The sequence below is a fragment of the Somniosus microcephalus genome, chromosome 17 (assembly GCF_052327205.1).
Source record: "Somniosus microcephalus isolate GS21.2 chromosome 17, FLI_Smic_1.0, whole genome shotgun sequence".
Taxonomy (NCBI): Eukaryota; Metazoa; Chordata; class Chondrichthyes; order Squaliformes; family Somniosidae; genus Somniosus; species Somniosus microcephalus.
In genome coordinates this window covers 41,749,004-41,768,501 of record NC_141003.1, presented here as the reverse complement: position 1 = coordinate 41,768,501, position 19,498 = coordinate 41,749,004, and the positions used below count along the sequence as shown (strand labels likewise).

The window sequence follows — 19,498 nt, the reverse complement described above, 5'->3', positions numbered from 1 at the left end:
CTTCTTTGTACTGACTCGAGAGCAAGTATGTCCTTTCTTAAGTATGGACACCAAAACTGTACGCAGTATTCCAGGTGCGGCCTCACCAATACCTTGTACAACTGAAGAAATACCTCCCTATTTTTATATTCTATCCCCCTAGCAATGAAAGCCAACATTCCATTGGCCTTCTTAATCACTTGCTGCACCTGCATACTAACCTTTTGAGTTTCGTGCACCAGGACCCCCAGATCCCTTTGTACTTCAGTACTTTCCAGTTTCTTGCCATTAAGATAATAACTTGCTCTACGATTTTTCCTGCCAAAGTGCATAACCTCACACTTTCCAGTATTGTATTCCATCTGCCAAATCTCTGCCCACTTACTTAGCCTGTCGATGTCCCCTTGCAGGTTTTTTATGTCCTCCTCACTCACTACTTTCCCTCCCATCTTAGTATCATCTGCAAACTTTGATATGTTACACTCGGTCCCCTCCTCCAAATCGTTAATATAGATTGTAAAGAGTTGGGGACCCAGCACTGACCCCTGCGGAACACCACTAGTTACTGATTGCCAGTCTGAGAATGAACCATTTATCCCAACTCTCTGCCTTCTGTTAGATAGCCAATCCTCTATCCATGCCAGAATATTACCCCCAATCCCGTGATTTTTTATCTTAAGCAATAATCTTTTGTGTGGCACCTTGTCAAATGCCTTTTGGAAGTCTAAATACACTACGTCCACTGGTTCCCCTTTATCCACCCTATACGTTACTTCCTCAAAGAACTCCAGCAAATTTGTCAGACATGACTTCCCCTTCATAAAACCATGCTGACTTTGTCCTATTAAATTATGATTATCCAAATGTCCTGTTACTGTCTCCTTAATAATGGACTCCAAAATTTTACCTACCACAGATGTTAGACATCAAGTGGGTTGGTTTAAAAAAGAGGCGGGGGGAAATTGTTCCTCATATTAATTTGGGATGCCAGTTATGGAGATTTCTACCATTGTCTCAGCACAACAGCATTCATTAGTTCATAACATTTTTCTCTGCATCTCTACTTGTGGGGAAAATAAAAATTCATTGTGTGTGTGATGAGAAGGATATTCTGTGCCTCCTCCTGAAATATATTAATTTCCAGCTATGAGGGAAATTTTTAGTTCAGGAATTATCCAGTCGACTTCATTTAAGTGTAAGTTAAAATCATACCTCAGAGGAAAAAATCAAGTAGCCTCCGTAATTGTACAGTATCAATGAGAATTACACATCCCAACATCTGTGCAGATCTGTAGAATGTGTAAGCCTGCAGGTAGAGGCATTTTCTCATTGGGATTGACACCGGTGACCTTTATTGTTCTTGCTGTTGGTTCAGTTAATTCATCTAGTGACATTTTATTCCCTCTGCACTGGTTCCATTAGTATCTCGAGGCTGTCCATGTGAGGAAAGTACTAAGTGGTATATTTTCCTTCTGTACACTATTTTTAGCAAAAAGAAAGGGCGGGAGTGTAAAGTAGCATTTCCTCTTGTATATTCACCTCTAATTTTCCTAAAAATATATTCCTAAGTGACGCTGTTCATTTCTTGTCATTAACTGGAAAAATATACTGCAGCTGGCTTTTCACTGAATATTAACTGAATCCAGGATTTCTGCTTAGTGGATGCCTGGCCTGAAGACCACCCATGAAACTGGGTGTTACAAGCTGTGGGGCTTCCCTTTCAGATTTGGAGGATCTGAAACAGAGCAATCAGCAACTTCTCACACCTCAGGAAGGTTGATTTTTTTTTCTTGCTGCTCACTGCAGCAAAACTGAAATGTGGGCACCAGATCAAAAAATGCTTTGAACCTATGCCTTTAAAGCCCACAGCAGCGTACGCTTCTTGCTCCCCCACTTTTAGTAAATGCTGATTCCATGGGGCCGTCCATTTGAATGAGTTGAACCCGGAAAGACAGCTGTGTTATCAAGCCAGGTATTTACAAAAAGCACACCATCGGATTCATGCTCGGGCATAAAATTGGTCCTAAAAGCCCCATTCCCCCTCTTCAAATGTTGCTGGGCAATGCATCATTCATTGCCAAAAAAACAAGTAGATTATCAACTCCCTCAGCCTGTATAAGGAGGTGCTCAGGAACAGACTTCCTAGTTAGTTTGATTTATTGGGCCATCTCATGGGAAAATGGCACACCTCCTCTCAGTCTCTTCTCAATGGGAGATTGGGCATTTGTCAAAGTTTCAATGCAGGAATAAGCATGTATCTTACCATTCTAGTGTAGAGTGGAGAGATGTCCTCACTATGCACAACCTGCAGAAATAGCTCTTTTAACTTCTGACACGTGTGGACCCTGCTTAAGAAAATGAATGCAGCTTCCCTCAATGAGAGTATCTTTACCTCATACCTGTACCTAAGGAATTTATGTCATACTGTGGAATTGCACCTTTAGTGTTAAAAATGTGGATTTGTACCTTGCCAATGATGTTTTGATAATCTGCTTGAATTTGGGTTTCTCTCTGATGTCATCCAGCAAAATACTGTATTCCAATTCTGTTGGATGTCTCCATTACCCTATTTGCAATACATGAATTAATTTGTTTTTTCAGTTATCTTACCGATTAAATATTAAGTGACAGTCATGGGAGAAACAATGAAGAACATTCTTATACTTGAGGCCCCATTGAAACACATTCAGTTGGATAGCCATAATTATCACAATTTCTACAAGAGTACAAAGGTCCCTTCAGTCCTTGGATGCTCAGTACAAAACGGGTAACTGTTGTATTTTGACGATCTGCCCTCTGAAAGCTGTTTCTGTTTCTATGTAATGGCCTGTTATTACTGTACATACTGGGCATTCACTTGCTTGCGCATGGATAACAGTAAAAATATGGTGACTCAATAGCATCTGGTCTAATACCGACAAAGTTGACACACACAAGCAACCTCAGTCACTTGTAAAAAGAAGTCCCATCAAGTTTTCAGAATTAATGTTTTGTATACACAATTTCTTCAATATTTATGTCTTAGAAATTATATGTTTTTGAAAGGGAGTTTTCCAAAAAAGTGTTGCTTGTGCTCTCCTGAAAATAATGACATTTGTGGATGACCCTTACAACCATCAATAAAATTCTGAAAACTTGATGGGACTTCTTTTTACAAGTGACTGAGGTTGCTTGTGTGTGTCAACTTTGTCGGTATTAGACCAGATGCTATTGAGTCACCATATTTTTACTGTTATCCATGCACAAGCAAGTGACTGCCCAGTATGTACAGTAATAACAGGCCATTACATAGAAACAGAAACAGCTTTCAGAGGGCAGATCATCAAAATACAACAGTTACCCGTTTTGTACTGAGCATCCAAGGACTGAAGGCTTTAACTTTTTAATAATGCTAAGCCAACATAATAAAGAGCCACTTTGTCTGGAATCATCAAGTTAGCAGGAGGCACGCATTTGTCATGTGACACATGGTCTCCTGATTTTCAACATTTATCTGCTGGTTATCTGTCCTTCAAGCAGCAACCTCCCCAAAACTGCTTTCTCTGGTTTGAAAGGTACGGTTTTGATGTAGGCTTTTCTTTACAAAAAAGAAGGGTGTCTTGTGATGCTAATTCCTGCCAGTGCTAATTGTAGAGTCTGGAATTAGTATCACAAGACTATCCCTGTATTTTGGTCACACCTACAGCTGTGTTTATAGTCTCCCAGGGGAAAGATGAACACAATGCGTTACAAACCATGGTTGGTTTTTTTTTGCAATTGAAATAATTTTAACTCTAATTAAGAAAAACATGAAGCATTTCCTACGGTGTCACAACATCTCCAGTTTTCTTGCTCAGTTGCACGTAATTGAAGTAACCATAAAGCAAGGTGGAAACAAAAAAAAAGCTTTCAATACATTTATCTGCACTAAAAATGGTGGATTCGTTACATTTGTAGCTGTGTTATGAATGTCAGAGTTACAGTTTTATCATTACAAACTATGGATTTACTGAGTTGTCCTGGCTTTGTTGTGTATCTGCTAATGTCGGGTTTCTTTTTTTTTCCTAGTGTTTATTCTGCATTAACTCACTTTTTTTAAGGCACTGAAATGGAAACCTTTGTTGGCTCTGAGTGAATGCCACTGGACTAGAGTTAATTTAAGCGACTGAAAAGATGACCTCCTTCATCTTTGAATAATAGCCTAATCTCCCTTTTAGAGAGAGATGATGCTTGCCCTGTCCCTGTGTGCCAAATGATTTCAAAACATGAAAGCCAGTGGTGAAGTGTCATGGCACTTTAAAATGAAGAGCCCAATTGATAGTGTCTGTGACAGTGATACTAATTGGGATGTGACAGCTGGTATTAGGCCTAATTAAATGCAGACACCCACAGCTTAGCTTGGTTTTTTTTCTCTGCAACAATTTGTCAAGTTTCTAACAAATAGCATTCTTTTAAATAATTCACAAAAGTGAAGTTCAGACACAATGAACAGCAGTAGCAATGGCATCATAAGCTTTTCATTGATCCTAACAAGCTGATGAAGAGGTTAAAAAGGACTATTGTCACATACTGGCAAAACCCCAACTACCTCTGCTGAGATGCAAATAATCTCCATCCCAAATTTTGGTTGGTGCTCCTGTTACAAAGGAAGAGTTGTTTCCATTGTTAAAATCTATCAAATAAAGGCTTTACATTCCTGGTCATGTATCTCTTAGTTTTAGCAGCAGGAGTACAGTGTCATCTTACATCAGAAATACAGCACTATTAGATCCCTTCACCAGGAATTAGAATCATAGAATGACACAGCTCAGAAGGAGGCCAGCTCAGAAGGAGGCCATTCAGCCCATCGTGCCAGTGCTGGCTCTTTGGTCAAGCTATCCAATGTAATCTTTAGGCGAATTAAGGGATCTGGGGATTGAACGGTAAAGTGGAGTTGAGGTCGAAGATCAGCCATGATCTTATTGAATGGCGGAGCAGGCTCGAAGGCCCGTATGGCCTACTCCTGCTCCTAATTATTATGTTCTTAATCGCACTTCCCTGCTCTCTCCCCATAGCCAAGTAATTTTTTTTTCCAAGTATTCTCTTCTGAATGTTATTATTGAATCTGCTTCCACCACCCTTCCAGGCAGTGCATTCCAGATCACAACAGCTTGCTGGGAGACCTTGACAAGGTAGTTTCAGAGGACTCTCAGCTTAAACCAGCTCTTCACAATAGTTCAGCTGCTATTCCTTATCCCAATATTTCATATTGGGTGAAAATTATTTTTTGAATATTCTGGCATTATTTTAACGAAACCTAAAACAGACTCGACAAAACCTGCCACTCTCTATATGTCACGGTGCCTGGCTATAATAATTTCGAGTAACTGGTAGAATCAAGTAAAGAATTAGCTTGAAACCGTAGCTCCATAGTTGTCGGTCAAATGTTTATGTTGATTTATTGCCTTTCTATCATTTCCAGCTGAGTCAAAATGAAAAATATCCGTGTGAGGTAGAGGAGGAGTAGCAGTGTTGGTGCGACAGCACATTAGCCAGTGTTGGGGAGTTGATTTGTTTACTATTAAATCACAGTGGCCGAGACAGTGGGGGAAACTTGGGCCTGCAGAGATGAGCCTCACGATGGGTTGCTGCTGATCCATCTTGTCTTTAAATAGAAGTGTTGATTCTTCAGGAACTGGAAGAGTATGAGGAAAGAAAGACAAAGTAAAAACAAACATCTGCAACTGCTCAATTGCCCTTCTCAATGATTGCGAGAGATGACAATGAATCATACACCATTTATTCACTATATATTCCTCTCCTGTGTTTTAGGTGAACATTGTGAAGTGAGCACCAGGTCAGGCCGCTGTGCATCAGGAGTCTGCAAGAATGGAGGAACGTGCATCAATCTGCTTGTTGGTGGCTTCAGATGTGAATGCCCATCTGGCGAGTACGAGAGACCATACTGTGAAATTACAACACGTAGCTTTCCTCCACAGTCCTTTGTGACTTTCAAGGGCCTACGACAGCGCTTCCATTTCACTGTCTCCCTCATGTGAGTATAAATGACTAAAGACAAACTCATGCAATTAAACCCCCCAAGAAAAGTGACATGAGCTGTGGATTGAGTGTTAATCTTGAATTGGAGTGAAGTATAGGAGTCGAGACTGCAAAATTCTGTCATTAAATTGGCCCATGGTTATTTTCCAAAATTGGCCAAGTTAAAAACAAGGTGGCTCTCCAGCTTGCACCGGAGAACTGTAACATTTCAGTACAGAATTAATTAAGTGTTAAATAAGTCCTGAAACTGGAAATTTATTTTCTCATGGAATAGTAGATATAGGGAAGACATCCAACAAAAATGATGTTAAATAATTCTTCTTAAAAAACTGGATAAATATCTGTCTAAGAATGGTTTGAAGATCAGGGATGATTGAATGCTCTGTGGAAAATGATGGCCCCAGTGCTGCCACGATGGTGGCTGAGCAATCTGTGGAATGTCAGGCTGAATAGTGTAGGTTTTAATTCCGACTGTATTAAAGTCTGGAGTTTTTCTTCATCTCCTTTTAGACTTGAGGAGAAATCTCTTGAGTTTTATCTTGTTCAGGTTTGCACTTGTGGTCAGTTGCTTGGTGAGTGGGGCAGACAGACCAGACTCCGCACGGTCTGTGGTATACCTCTCGCTCTGCAATTTGTTGCAAAGGATGGATTTCAGGTGTGCAGTTGATGCAGCAGTGTGTTTTTCTAGCAAAGTGGCTGATTTTGCTGACTTGAGACTCTCTCATGATACTGCTGCTTAATGTTGAGATGCTTTGATTAAAATCACAGAAACCCCACAGTGCAGATAGAGGCCATTTCGGCCCATCAAGCCAGCACCGACACATATCCCACCCGATCCCCGTAACCCCACGTATTTAATCCCCCTAACACTAAGGGTCAATTTATCATAGCCAATCAACCTAACCCGCACATCTTTGGACTGTGGGAGGAAACCGGAGCACCCGGAGGAAACCCACGCAAACATGGGGAGAATGTGCAAACTCCACACAGACAGTCGCCCGAGGCCAGATTCGAACCCGGGTCCCTGGCGCTGTGAGGCAACAGTGCTAACCACTATGCCACCGTGCAAAATGGAACAGTTGATAAGTGTGATCTATGGAGAGACCGGGCTTGATGGACTGAATGGCTATACATCATTCTATAATGTTTCAATGTGTTTCTTCCTCCATCTGAAATCTTTTGCAGTTTCATCATAAATGTTGTATTACATCATTCTTTCTGACTAGCCTCTTGTCCAGTCAGGAATCAAATAGACCAATCATATAACATTATCTGGTTAAAGGTCAAGAAAATCTCTGATATATGGGATGGCTAAGTGTCTTAGACGTCACATACGTTGAACAAATATGTAGAGATCGGGCTGGACTCCTTCGCAAATGCAAAATTTAAAACAAAATGCACAAACTTACATAAATCTTGGAAAAAATGCATCCAGGCCTTAGAGGATCTATAGGGAAGATTTTCTTTGTCTAGTGAAATGGTAAATGTTTTCTGATTTTTGCTACAACTAGCTCAGAGAACCCATCACTGACCTACATTGGCTCCTGGCCTGGCAACACCTCGATTTTAAAATTCTCATCCTCGTTTTCAAACCCCTCCATGGCCTCGCCCCTCCCTATCTCTGTAACCTCCTCCAACCCTCTGAGATCTCTCCAATTCTGGCCTCTTGTGCCTCCCTGAGTTTCATCGCTCCACCATTGGTGTCTGTGCCTTCAGCTGCCTAGGCCCTATGCTCGGGAATTCCCTCCTTAAACTTCTCTGCCTCTCTACTCGCTCCTCCTTTAAGGCACTCCTTAAAACCTACCTCTTTGACCAAGCTTTTAGTCACCTGTCCTAATATCTCCTTGTGCGTCTCAGTGTTTTGTTTGATAACGCTCTTGTGAAGTGTCTTGGGATGTTTTATTGCATTAAAGGTGCCCTATAACTGTAAGTTGTTGTCTTGTGTCATTTTTACCTCTAGCCAAGGACAAGCAGAGAACCTAAAGGTTGTCTGAGAATGTGACCCAGGGTGACTGTTAAGCGAGGAGGAATTGCAAATGTATAGAGTCATACCGTAAACACCATTCCCTATAGCAAAATGAAGGAAAATCAATTCAAAATCCTAATCCTAACATTGCATGTATTGCACCCTGCCCAAAATCCACAAGTTCCACCCCTCCATACCACGCTGGGGGCCTGAGTCCAGGAGGACACCCTCCTCCACATATTCTGACCATGCTCCCTCATCCAGCCATTGTAGACTGCAGTCTGAGAGATCCTTATGAACAACCTTGGAGGACTGAGTGCTGGCTGGGCCTTAGCCTGCTCACTGCAAGGAGCACTTCTCTAATATGACTCTTGCTCCAACCAGGGTGCAGCTCCAGCCACAACGGACACATGACTGAAATACCTGAGGGACTTCTGCCACTCAGAACAATGTTTGTCCTCTTTGGAAGTAGAAAAATAATAGGCAGCCTGGAAAATGTTCCTGGAAATCCACTAAACAGAAAATACCCAGTCAGTGTAGAAAACCACCCACTGCCCCAGGAGTGGCATCAACCCCACCAACACGATCATCAGTATTCAGAGACCCTTCGCCACTATCCCCAACTCGAACTATCCTCAGAACCCAAGGCCAAAAGAGATGCTTCACATCCCGCAGTGATTCATTCTTCCAGCAGGCAGTGTGCAGTCAGGATACACAGTGAATTCATAAACTATGTGTGGGAATGTACAGTCTTGTAAAATGTCTATATATACAATGACCTCATAAAATATATATACAATGACCTCATAAAATATCAGCGTGAATGAATGTACTCCTGTACAATGGCTTCACAAAATAATACATCAATGTACACATGTATAACAACATTATACAATGCAAATATGCATTCTTGAGGTCCCAATAAAAAAAGCTAAAAAGAATTAGCAGGTAGAATATTGTAGGTGGTGTTCCTGTGATATCCCAATATGTGCGGCGGTGGACAAGGCTTCCAGCGAGAGCACTGAAAATAGGCCCATGAATGTGATTTGCTGTGTTGTACTCCACAAAACACACTGGAAAACCTCCGCTGTGTGACTTGGATTGTTAATGACATGTTTCTTTACTTTCACTCCATTAATACTTGTACTTGGAAATCAGGGGATTGTAACCTGTAGTTAGCACATTGTGGTTATGCTGCTGAGCCGATCGGGCAAAAAGCTGGTTTGTGCCTTTTTTGCATTGAATTTGTATTTCAATCAATCCGTGTTCTCCTCATTCATTGGTTAGCCTGGTTTTAAATTCTGTGCCCTGGCACTTTTCCAGGGAGTTATAAAATAGACAGGGGATTGGAGAATGTCTCCCATTTCTCCACAAAGAAGCCTTTGGCTCTGTCTTGCACAAGAGTTGCTTCATGCATGTTAATGAACTGGGGCAGCTCTTTATATAATGGGCAGCGTGCTAGATTCCAAATACCCATTTGTTTAATCTTGTCCAAGCCTTGGTACACTTAACAAAATCTATTGGTGTCGCCATGGAAGCAATGCTTGGCACCCCAGAGATTCAACGAAAGAATAAATCGTTATTGCCAGCTTGTATCTTTGGGAACGACAAGCAATCCAGATAACACAGTGATCTGATTTAATGCAACAGAAACCATAAAAAATCAAAGTATTATGACATAACCATTTGGCAATTCATCAGGTTTACAACTGGGTATTCTCTTTGTGTCTTCTGTTTGTAGCCTTAGTGATCATCAGATTTTTTTTCATAGAACGTGTGTTCTCCTAGTGCATAAAATGGGGGCAAGAGGCACAGAGTACCTGAGCCCTTCGGAGATACGTCAGCAGTGCTTCACCTCCGAAATGTGAACAGTTTTAAAGATTCGGAAAGTTCTGCATGTTGTCCTAATTGTACTTTTCAGTATTTATCCCGAGAAAGCAATGGGAAATCTTTCTGGAGATGAAAATACATTGTGTGTGTATATTTTTGAAGTTTTTAAAAAGACCTCGTAGGATTAAAATCCCTTTCAGCAGCACTCCCCAACTTGCTAATAGTGTCAGTAAATTTACAGGTTTGCTTAGCTGCACCTAATGCAGTGCTTTCTAATAAATTATCTGTTACGTTAAGAAGCCAGCTGCTGTAATAAAATATGTGTTACCAAGTGTTTACTATAGTCCGGGAAACCTTTATAAATGTGCTGGTAAAACTGGTTAGTTATTTACTCTGTTTACATTTTTTTCTAGTTAATTATAGCTCCAGTTCTGTTCTTTCAGGTTAATTAAGGCCTCCCTAAGAATAATTGCATAATTTTGCAGTACTTTTACACGACTAATTGCTGTGTACAAAGCGATCCATGTATAAAGCGGCTCCCCCAATATTCCAGTCAAACTCAAATAGTCCATGCCTTCATGTTAACAAATACATTTTCTCCCCCTACTTTTTAATTTAATGAGTATAAGAGTAAAGATGTCTTACTGCAATTATATAGGGCTCTGGTGAGAACACATCTTGAGTATTGTGTACAGTTTTGGTCTCCTTACCTAAGGAAGGATATGCTTGCCATAGAGGGAATGCAACGAAGGTTCACCAAACTGATTCCTGGGATGGGGGTTTGTCCTATGAGGAGAGATTGAGTAGACTAGGCCTATATTCTCTAGAGTTTAGAAGAATGAGAGGTGATCTCATTGAAACATACATTTTTACAGGGCTTGACAGGGTAGATGCAGGGAGGATGTTTCCCCTGGCTGGGTTGTCTAGCACCAAGGGTCACAGTCTCAGAATAAGGGGTCAGCCATTTAGGACTGAGATGAGGAGAAATTTCTTCAGTCAGAGGGTGGTGAATCTTGGAATTCTCTGCCCCAGAGGGCTGTGGCGGCTCAGTCGTTGAGTATATTCAAGACGGAGATCGATAGATTTTTGGATATTAAAGGAATCAAGGAATATGGGAATAGTGCAGGAAAGTGGAATTAAGGTAGAAGATCAGTCATGATCTTATTGAGTGGCGGAGCAGGCTCGAGGGGCCAAATGGCCGACTCCTGCTCCTATTTCTTATGTTCTTAGCCCATGCATTCCTCTCCATTATTGCTCTGCTCTGCTCCTCTAGTGCTGTGATACTTAAATAGTAACTCTCCCTCTCAATTTCAGTTCAGGCTTCTGCATCTGATTTAAAATCAGAGGCACGGGGCGAGAAGAATAAAAATCAGCGGGAGCCAGGACTGAAGTTGGTAATGTGAGCTGCCATTTAAATATCGCAGCACTGCAGGAATGGGGAGCATTGGAGCAGTAGCTGATAGGAACGTGCTTGTGTGATGTTGCTGCTGGACCTAGTCTTTGGAGTACCAATTGGTGTCAGTCACCACTCTCCATAGGAAATGCTGCTCTCAGACAGAAATCATCCAGGAGGAAATCTGAGCAAGGAAGCAGAGGGTGATGGTGGCAGGCTGTTTCCAGTGGGGTTCCGCAGGGCTCAGTACTAGGTCCCTTGCTTTTTGTGGTATATATCAATGATCTAGACTTGAATATAGGGGGTATGATTAAGAAGTTTGCAGATGATACTAAAATCGGCTGTGAGGTTGATACTGCAGTCTACAGCTTCCTTCTTCAGTAAGATATCAATAAATTGGTCAGGTGGGCAGAACAGTGGCAAATGGAATTCAATCCGGAGCAGTGTGAGGTAATGCATTTGGGGAGGGCTAACAAGGAAAGGGAATATACATTAAATGGTAGGACACTGAGTAGTGTAGAGGAACAAAGGGACCTTGGAGTGCATGTCCACAGATCCCTGAAGGTAGCAGGCCAAGTAGATAAGGTGGTTAAGAAGGCATGCGGAATGCTTGCCTTTATTAGCCGTGGCATAGAATACAAGAGCAGGGGGGTTATGCTTCAACTGTATAAAACATGAGTTAGGCCTCAGCTAGAATACTGCGTGCCACATTACAGGAAAGATGTGATTGCACTAGAGAGGGTACAGAGGAGATTTGCAAGGATGTTGCCAGGAGTAGAGAATCCTAGCTATGAGGAAAGACTGGATAGGCTGGGTCTGTTTTCCTTGGAACAGAGGAGGCTGAGGGGAGACCTTATTCAGGTGTATAAAATTATGAGGGTCATAGAAAAAGTGGATAGAAAGGACCTATTTCCCTTAGCAGAGGGGTCAAAAACCAGGGGGCACAGATTTAAAGTAATTGGGGGAAGGTTTAGAGGGGATTTGAGGGGAAATTTCTTCACCCAGAGGGTTGTGGGGGTCTGGAACTCACTGCCTGAAAGGGTGGTAGCGGCAGGAACCCTAACCACATTTAAAAGTACTTGGATGTGCACTTGGGATGCTGTAACCTGCAGGGCTACGGACCAAGAGCTGGGAAGTGGGATTAGGCTGGATAGCTCTTTGTTGGCCGGTGTGGACACGATGGGCCGAAATGGCCTCCCTCCGTGCTGTAACTTTCTATGATTCTATGAAATGACTCATGTATAAGGTGACCTCCCTTCGTACTTTGAACCTCTAAACAGTGACATAATTTTGTCATCTTATACTGAGTATAAGCAGTCAGAAACAGTCTTTAGATACCCTACATAAAGCCAAATATAACCAAACTAGGCCCGAGACACCTTTGACAACAGAAATAGATAGTTTCCTAGAAGTAAAGGGAATTAAGGGTTACGGGGAGCGGGCAGGAAATTGGACATGAGTCTAGGTTCGGAATGGTCATGGCCCTGTGGGTAGTGGAGTGGGCCCAGGGGCCGTGTAGCCTTGTTCTGCTCCTACTGTGTTCTAATTCTGTGTTAGATTTCAGGAGATGGTTTTATTCCTGTTCCTGGCTGGGGTGGAGATCGCCTTTACAGAAGGTAAGTACTGTAGAAAATATAGGGACAGAGTGATCTCCTGGAAGAATTTCGATCGCCTAGATGGGTCGGAGAGGAATTTCCCAGATTTTTTTCTCCCAAATTGGCCATTGGGTCTTTATCTGGTTTTTTGCCTCTCCCGGGAGATCACATGGGTTCGGGTGGATGCAGAGTGATAGAAGATTTGAGGTTAGGATCAGATCAGCCATGATCTTATTGAATGGTGGAGCAGGCTCGAGGGGCCGATTGGCCTACTCCTGCTCCTATTTCTTAAGTTCTTATGACAAGTGTTGTGTCTACTAGGGAAAAGAAAGAGAATCATCTTCAACATCACCCTCATTTCTTCTTCCCCATCGGGTCTAAACCTTGACTGCGCTGTTGGTGAGTGCTTACGATATACCCTAGTGCCATGTGTACATTAAGATCCAGTGCACTAATCCAGGCTCAGTAATTGCATCCCCACCTCATTGCATCAATTTAACATTGTGTTCTCTCAATGGAACACCGTGATTTCTCAAATCTGTAGTGTTGGCTGCACATGGCTGACTCCATTTTATACCACAGCCTTGACATGGAATGACCACGTGGACATTCATAAGTGTGAATGTTGTAGGAAATGATGCAACAGAGGATAGGGTGACAGAATGATTGATTCTCTGCTGAGAGTGGCTTCTTGATAAGCATTAGAATTGGTACTGGCATGAAACCTGCCACTGAGCTGATCTACTTAAAACTGATATTGATCCCTCTTCTCTTCCACTTCTCAACAATTAAGCTTTTTGTTTGAAGGGCCTCCATAATCCTATGTTGACTATCCTGGCAATTACCTGTTGAATAGCTGCTAATCTGAACAGCACATCTTCTGTGATACCCCACCAGTGTTTGTACTGTCAACTGATTTTCCTTCATTGTGACAAGAGATTGCCAACTTGGGAAGTCGTACATCTTTAATGTATTTGTAACACTCCGAGCAGGTCATTTTAATGTTTTCCTCCAGCCATCTTGGAATTACTGGGCATGTATCGGTCTCAGTATTTATTTGTTTAAAAAGTCAGTCAGATTTCGGGTGCAATCTGTCGGCTAAATGTCAGTGCGAATATAGTTGAGGTTAATATCAGTGAGTTTGGTTCAGAAATGGTTCTGATTTTCAAAAATTATTACTCTTAATACTGGATTTCTAATGAGCAATCTGTTAGCCATTACATGTTCTGTTTTCTAGCCAGTGAATTATTTTAGGCTGTTTCTGGTCATATTCATCCTGTAGTTCATTTGAGACCAAGTTATTTGCTAGAGATTGAGGAGAATAATGGAGAGCATTTAATTTGTAAATTGCAGTCTGACTTCTGAGCTGAGGACGTTCCAGCCATGTGGATTCTTTTTAAGTGATGCAGCAACACAGAAACAGTAGGGTAGGTGGAAAGGAACTGCTAATCAGATGAATCATTGTCCTAATCCAGGAATAAATCGTATTAGAATGGACATGAAATAAAATTTCATGAATAATGAAGTGCTCACCATTTCTGTATCATTCTCTAAATCCACTTTCCAATACTTACCACACAAATAATTGTGTTTCTGGATCCTCCGGTGGTCCAGTTGCTAGATGTGCTGTTTAGTGTGGAACTGAGCCAGACAGACCGGGAAGGTCGCGGGTTCGAACCCCTGCGCTGAGCCAATCTGATCTCCAGGATGGTGTTAGAGACATTACAATAGGCCTCTGTGCCTTTGGGCTAGGGAGGGAGAAAATCAAATACCCCCGGTCACTAAACAGCAATTGCTGAGCTGACTGAACCTGTTGCAGCTGAAAGCTTCATTTGGGAGACAGGTGTGCTCAAGTTATGGAGAAGCACTGCAAGCTGGCTAAGTCTGGACATGTAATGAAGACCACCTTTAAGCATGTACTGACAGGCGCATCTGAAGAGGGTGTATTTTGTCGTCTTGCGTGTTGCAAAAGGGTCTCTGGAATGTAAGAGAGGGCTTTACCTCATGAAGCCTCAGCCTCATTACCACTGTCATGTGTCTGATATTGTGTAGGTTGTGTCGCCTCAGGGGATCTAAGCATCAGTCTGACAAAAAAAACCTTCGTTTGGTGCCACTAATCAATCCCTGGTGGGGGGCTAAGTAGAAAGATTAACCCTTCAGCTCTAGAGGCTTATTTAATTTAAAGGAGGTGCAGTAGTTGAAAGCCTTAAAAAGGTCTCTGCCAATGCAGGTTAAATAGATTAGATGTATTAGTGACTAACCAGTTTAAAGCAGAGCCCCACACTGCGCCTGGCTTGAGTTGAAGAGCTTCTTCCTGTCGATCTTCTGCCAATCTCCGATACAAACTGCTCCTTGTTTTCCTAACTAATAGAAGGGTACATTTGTAAATCCAATAGAGTGCACATTATCTCAGAAGCAGCAGACTGTTTTCAGAGTGAACGTGAATTATCCACAATTATCAAATTTGTTCAACATTTCTCACAGATACTTATTACTGATTGTCATGTGAACAAGCTTAGTGAGAACATTTTCAGAGCAAGTTCATTTTAACATCAAAATAATAAAAACCTGGATGCAGAACTGCATGCCTGATGAGATTGTTTCTTTTTTTCCCCCCTCGTTAAATTTTAAAATGTTGATAGTATTAGTGGCTCTGTGGTGGCATTGCTCCGAGGTAATCCCATTCTGGAATACGGGTTTCAGAAGTCTCCTGGATTCCTCTCATCCTAAATACGATCGTGGTTTAATAACACAATTTATCACACAACTGACTAGGCTAAAAAGATTACTCCCCTTACTGATCACTGAAAGGTACGGGTTGGCCTTACATGTAATATTACCTGCCACTTCAAAAACTTGTTTAAGATGTAAGTAACTTCTTCTGTACCAGATCCCTTTATTCCCCGTTACTTGTATTATCAGTTTTTCTCCACCTCCCTCAGTGGATTTGCACTATTTATTTGCAAGTATTTATTTATTTGTTTCTTCTTCTTCTCTCCTCCCTCGTCAGTTATTTATAGATTATAAAAGATACTTTTCTCCTCATTACTTAATTGATATAGATTTTTTTATTCTTGCTGAAGCTGTCATTGGCATAGGACTGGACCAGGGATATTTTTCCCACTGTCGAATCTCCAATGACGAGTACCTTGAATGGGGGGAGGGATCAGGGCCTGGACCCCTGAAGGTGAGGAGAATATTTTTTGTTTAAATGCAGCAGGGGTCCTCTTACGAAGGAGCTTTTGGGGGCTGGGGGTGGCTGCATCATTCAGTTTGCAGAGATGGTTGCAAGCACCTGGCAGCCGCCCAAGCATGGCCTTTTCTGGTTGGGGCCCCCCCTCCAAGTGTCAAAGGTGCATTTTTCATGGCCCCGCCTCCTGGCCCTGTGAACTTTACCAGGGTCAGTGGTGGTGATCACAGGCCGGTGCAGTGGGCTCTTCACATTTGCAAAAACACATCAGTGGCGCCCATTCCAAACTGCCAGTTGGAATGACACAGAGGCACCATGCCATCCCGACAATGGAGAGTTGGCCCAGCAAGGCCCTGAAGAAAATTGACTTCTGGATCTTCTGCGGCCAATGGAAGAAGTATGCCTCTTTGGGAAGATGATATATTACCTTTCCCTAGTAAAGGTTTGGAGACTATTAAGGCCCCTCGGTATGACTCACACCAGCTCTCAGTTGCATGAGGTCCATTGAGGCCTATGAAGACCGTAATCGGCACAATTGGCGGGTGTGGGCGCGGCAGGAACCAGCCCAGACATACTTCCATCGATGTGCAGGGTGGGTGGAAGATCCACCCATGAATTTGAAGGGCCAGTGCAAATGGGGTGGAATCATGGTGTAACTGGATTCTGCCCCAAATTCTTGACGAATTTATGAACTATTCAAATCTACTTGTATGAATACATGCATTTACATTTCCCATCTAAATCCCAGATCCTTGTACCTGTATTCAGTGCTTCTGTTTGATGGGATGTTAAGCTGAGACAGACCATGCTGTTGGAAAAGTACGACAGGAATCATTTCCTTCGAGCAGCTCCTGCATGTTTCCTTAATTGGTAATACATTTTTCTCATTCTCTATCTCTGCTGCAGGTTTGCAACAAAGGAAAGAAATGCCTTGCTACTTTACAATGGGCGTTTTAATGAAAAACATGATTTCATTGCACTGGAGATCATCGAAGAACAAATCCAACTGACATTCTCAGCGGGTAAGGCAGCGATTGCGATCTGTTTCATCTGTTTAGAGTGTAAAAAAGACTGTTAATGATTCCTATTAGCCAAAGTGAACATTGGTTATCAGCATGTGTTTTGATGTACTGTATTGTTAAAGCATAATTAACCATAGAGGATCAAATATATAGCTCACACTCGATGTTCTTTCGATAATACAAAAATATAAAATCAGTGCTCGATCCAGTCACTGGCAAGCACACTTGATAGAGGCTGAGCTACTAAGAAATGGCACACAAGGAGAGCAGCTTTGCATTGCCTTCCCAAACCCACTGGCCAATAAAAAGCATTTGATGTTTTTTCGCACAAGCTTTGACGAAATATGATCTGGATTAAAAAAAGGAAAACCTGAATCACTATTTGAAGCACCTGTCCACCAAATATTTACACATCCATTTGAGAAGGAAAGCAGTCTTTGAAGAACTATATCAGATAATCATCTCTGCAGCATGTACATTGCTTCTTTTAAAAACAAGTGCCTTAAGCATTGCTACACTTTGACAAAAGCTTACATAGTTAAGAATTGCATGCAGCCCTAACAAGTGAAAGGCCATATGCTGATCATCTTGAGAGCCTGATAACAGACATGCTGCGTAAGAGCCGTGGGTCCATTAGTGCTTTGATTTGTACCAACTGTTACAATCTAAAGAATCTTTACCGTCTGTTTTCACTTAATTTCACCACTTGCAAGACTTTCATAGCTGATCTGCGATAGTGTCCGTATTTTTATGCTGCTTTAGTCCACCTTTCGAAAAGTACACACTTCATCGTTTCCTTAATTGGAAGTTGTTAAAATAAAAGCAAAGCCTGCCACGCCTGCCTATTTCTTAGATGTTTAAACAGGTTGAGAACTATTGGGGCCTCTCGGGGTTTGTGTCCCAGTGTTGCATGGCACTCAAACAGGGGCCTGATTTTTGCCCATTCGCAGCCAGCTCTCATTTTGAGAGGGATAAAATCCATGACTCCTTATGTGAAATGTACCATCTGTTCACAGAGCAGTATACCTGGGGTTCACAGAATGTGTGCAGCTCAGAATGTCCTACCCCTCCAACTGAAGGGTTGTGCTTGGTGGCCATGAATCATGGAAGCAGAAAATAATAGGGGAAAGAAATAACATTTAGTACTGAAACACATGCGAGCCAGATTGGGGCAAAAAATAATAACTTGCTTTCAGATAGTGACCCTTTATATGGAACTAGCTGGAGTGCCCGGCGGTGCCGAGGGTTTTTTGAGTGCATGTTGTTGTTGGAAGAGAGAGAGAGAGAGACTGGGGGGAGAAGAGAGAGACTGGGGGGGGAGAGCGCGACTGGGGGGAAGTGGGGGAGAGAGCGACTGGGGGGAAGAGAGAGCGCGAGAGAGACTGGGGGGGAGAGAGAGACTGGGGGAGGGAGAGAGAGAGACCGGGGGGGAGAAGAGAGAGATGGGGGGGAAGAGAGAGAGAGAGACTGCTGGATTTAGTTCAGGATTAGCCTGGAGAGAGGGGGAGGGAAGGAGCGCCTCAGGCCTGGCCCGATAGACCCCTGCGAAGGAAGGAAGGAAGGAAGAAGGCGAGCTCTCCCTCCCTCTCCCACCCCCTCACTCTTTCCCTCCCTCACCCTGTCTCTCTCCCTCCCCCTGTCTCTCCCTGCATTACTCTCCCTCCCTCCCCTCTCCTCACCCTCCCTCCCCCTCTCATCACCCTCCCTCCCCCTCTCCTCTCCCTCCCTCCCCCTCTCCTCTCCCTCCCTCCCCCTCTCCTCACCCTCCTTCCCCCTCTCCTGTCCCTCCCTCCCCCTCTCCTCTCCCTCCCCCTCTCCCTCCCCCTCTCCTCTCTCTCTCCCTCCCTCCCCCTCTCTCTCCCTCTCCCCCCCCCCCCTCTCTCTCTCTCCCTCCCCCTCTCTCTCTCTCCCTTTCCTCCGAGCCCGGACGCAGTGAGCCGAAGCCTCCGTGTGCGGATCAGCGCCTCAGGGCCGGCCGGTGCACGACCTAGCACGTGAGTCCTGGCCCGGCTCTCCGGTCCCGCTCCAGGCCACCGCCGACGTTCACTGCGCTCGCTGTCTCCCGCCCCGCCAGCCTTTACCAAGATGGCGGCGATGGCAATGCTCGGCTCAGTCCCGCTGCACCAGCCTTTACCAAGATGGTGCCGATCGCGGGCCACTGGTTTGGAATTGGGCCCAGCGGGACAGGCGGTGCCTAGTTCGGGCATGGCTGGCGAGAAGAGTTCGAGGCCTGAGGCCTGCAGGCAGCTCATCCACCGCTGAGGGGGGGAAAGCCCGAGTTCCCTTTGCAAAAGGATTTTTTTTCCTTTTAAAAGCAACTTTTCTTTTGTTGGAAATCTACATTTCAAAATAAACACACAGAAAGTGGGAACAATAAATCAATAGTTAGGAATCAAGATGGCGGCCACTCACCTCAGCTCAGAAGGATTAGGCCCACCCACACACGCAATGAAACGCCCCCCGTGACGCACCGATTGGTCAACCATCACGTCACTCAACGCTATC

The 19,498-nt window shown here is 43.3% G+C and overlaps 1 protein-coding gene across 6 annotated transcripts in view; it reads left to right on the top strand.

The window, feature by feature from the left end:
• celsr1a (cadherin EGF LAG seven-pass G-type receptor 1a) overlaps positions 1 to 19,498 on the top strand; it is a 377,534-nt gene that overhangs the window by 198,612 nt on the left and 159,424 nt on the right. For all 6 annotated transcript variants that reach the window (XM_086010282.1, XM_086010280.1, XM_086010278.1 and 3 more), the window contains exons 4-5: positions 5,770 to 5,992; positions 16,878 to 16,993. In XM_086010282.1, the coding sequence (XP_085866408.1) occupies positions 5,770 to 5,992; positions 16,878 to 16,993 (339 nt within the window). The remainder of the gene's footprint in view (positions 1 to 5,769; positions 5,993 to 16,877; positions 16,994 to 19,498) is intronic.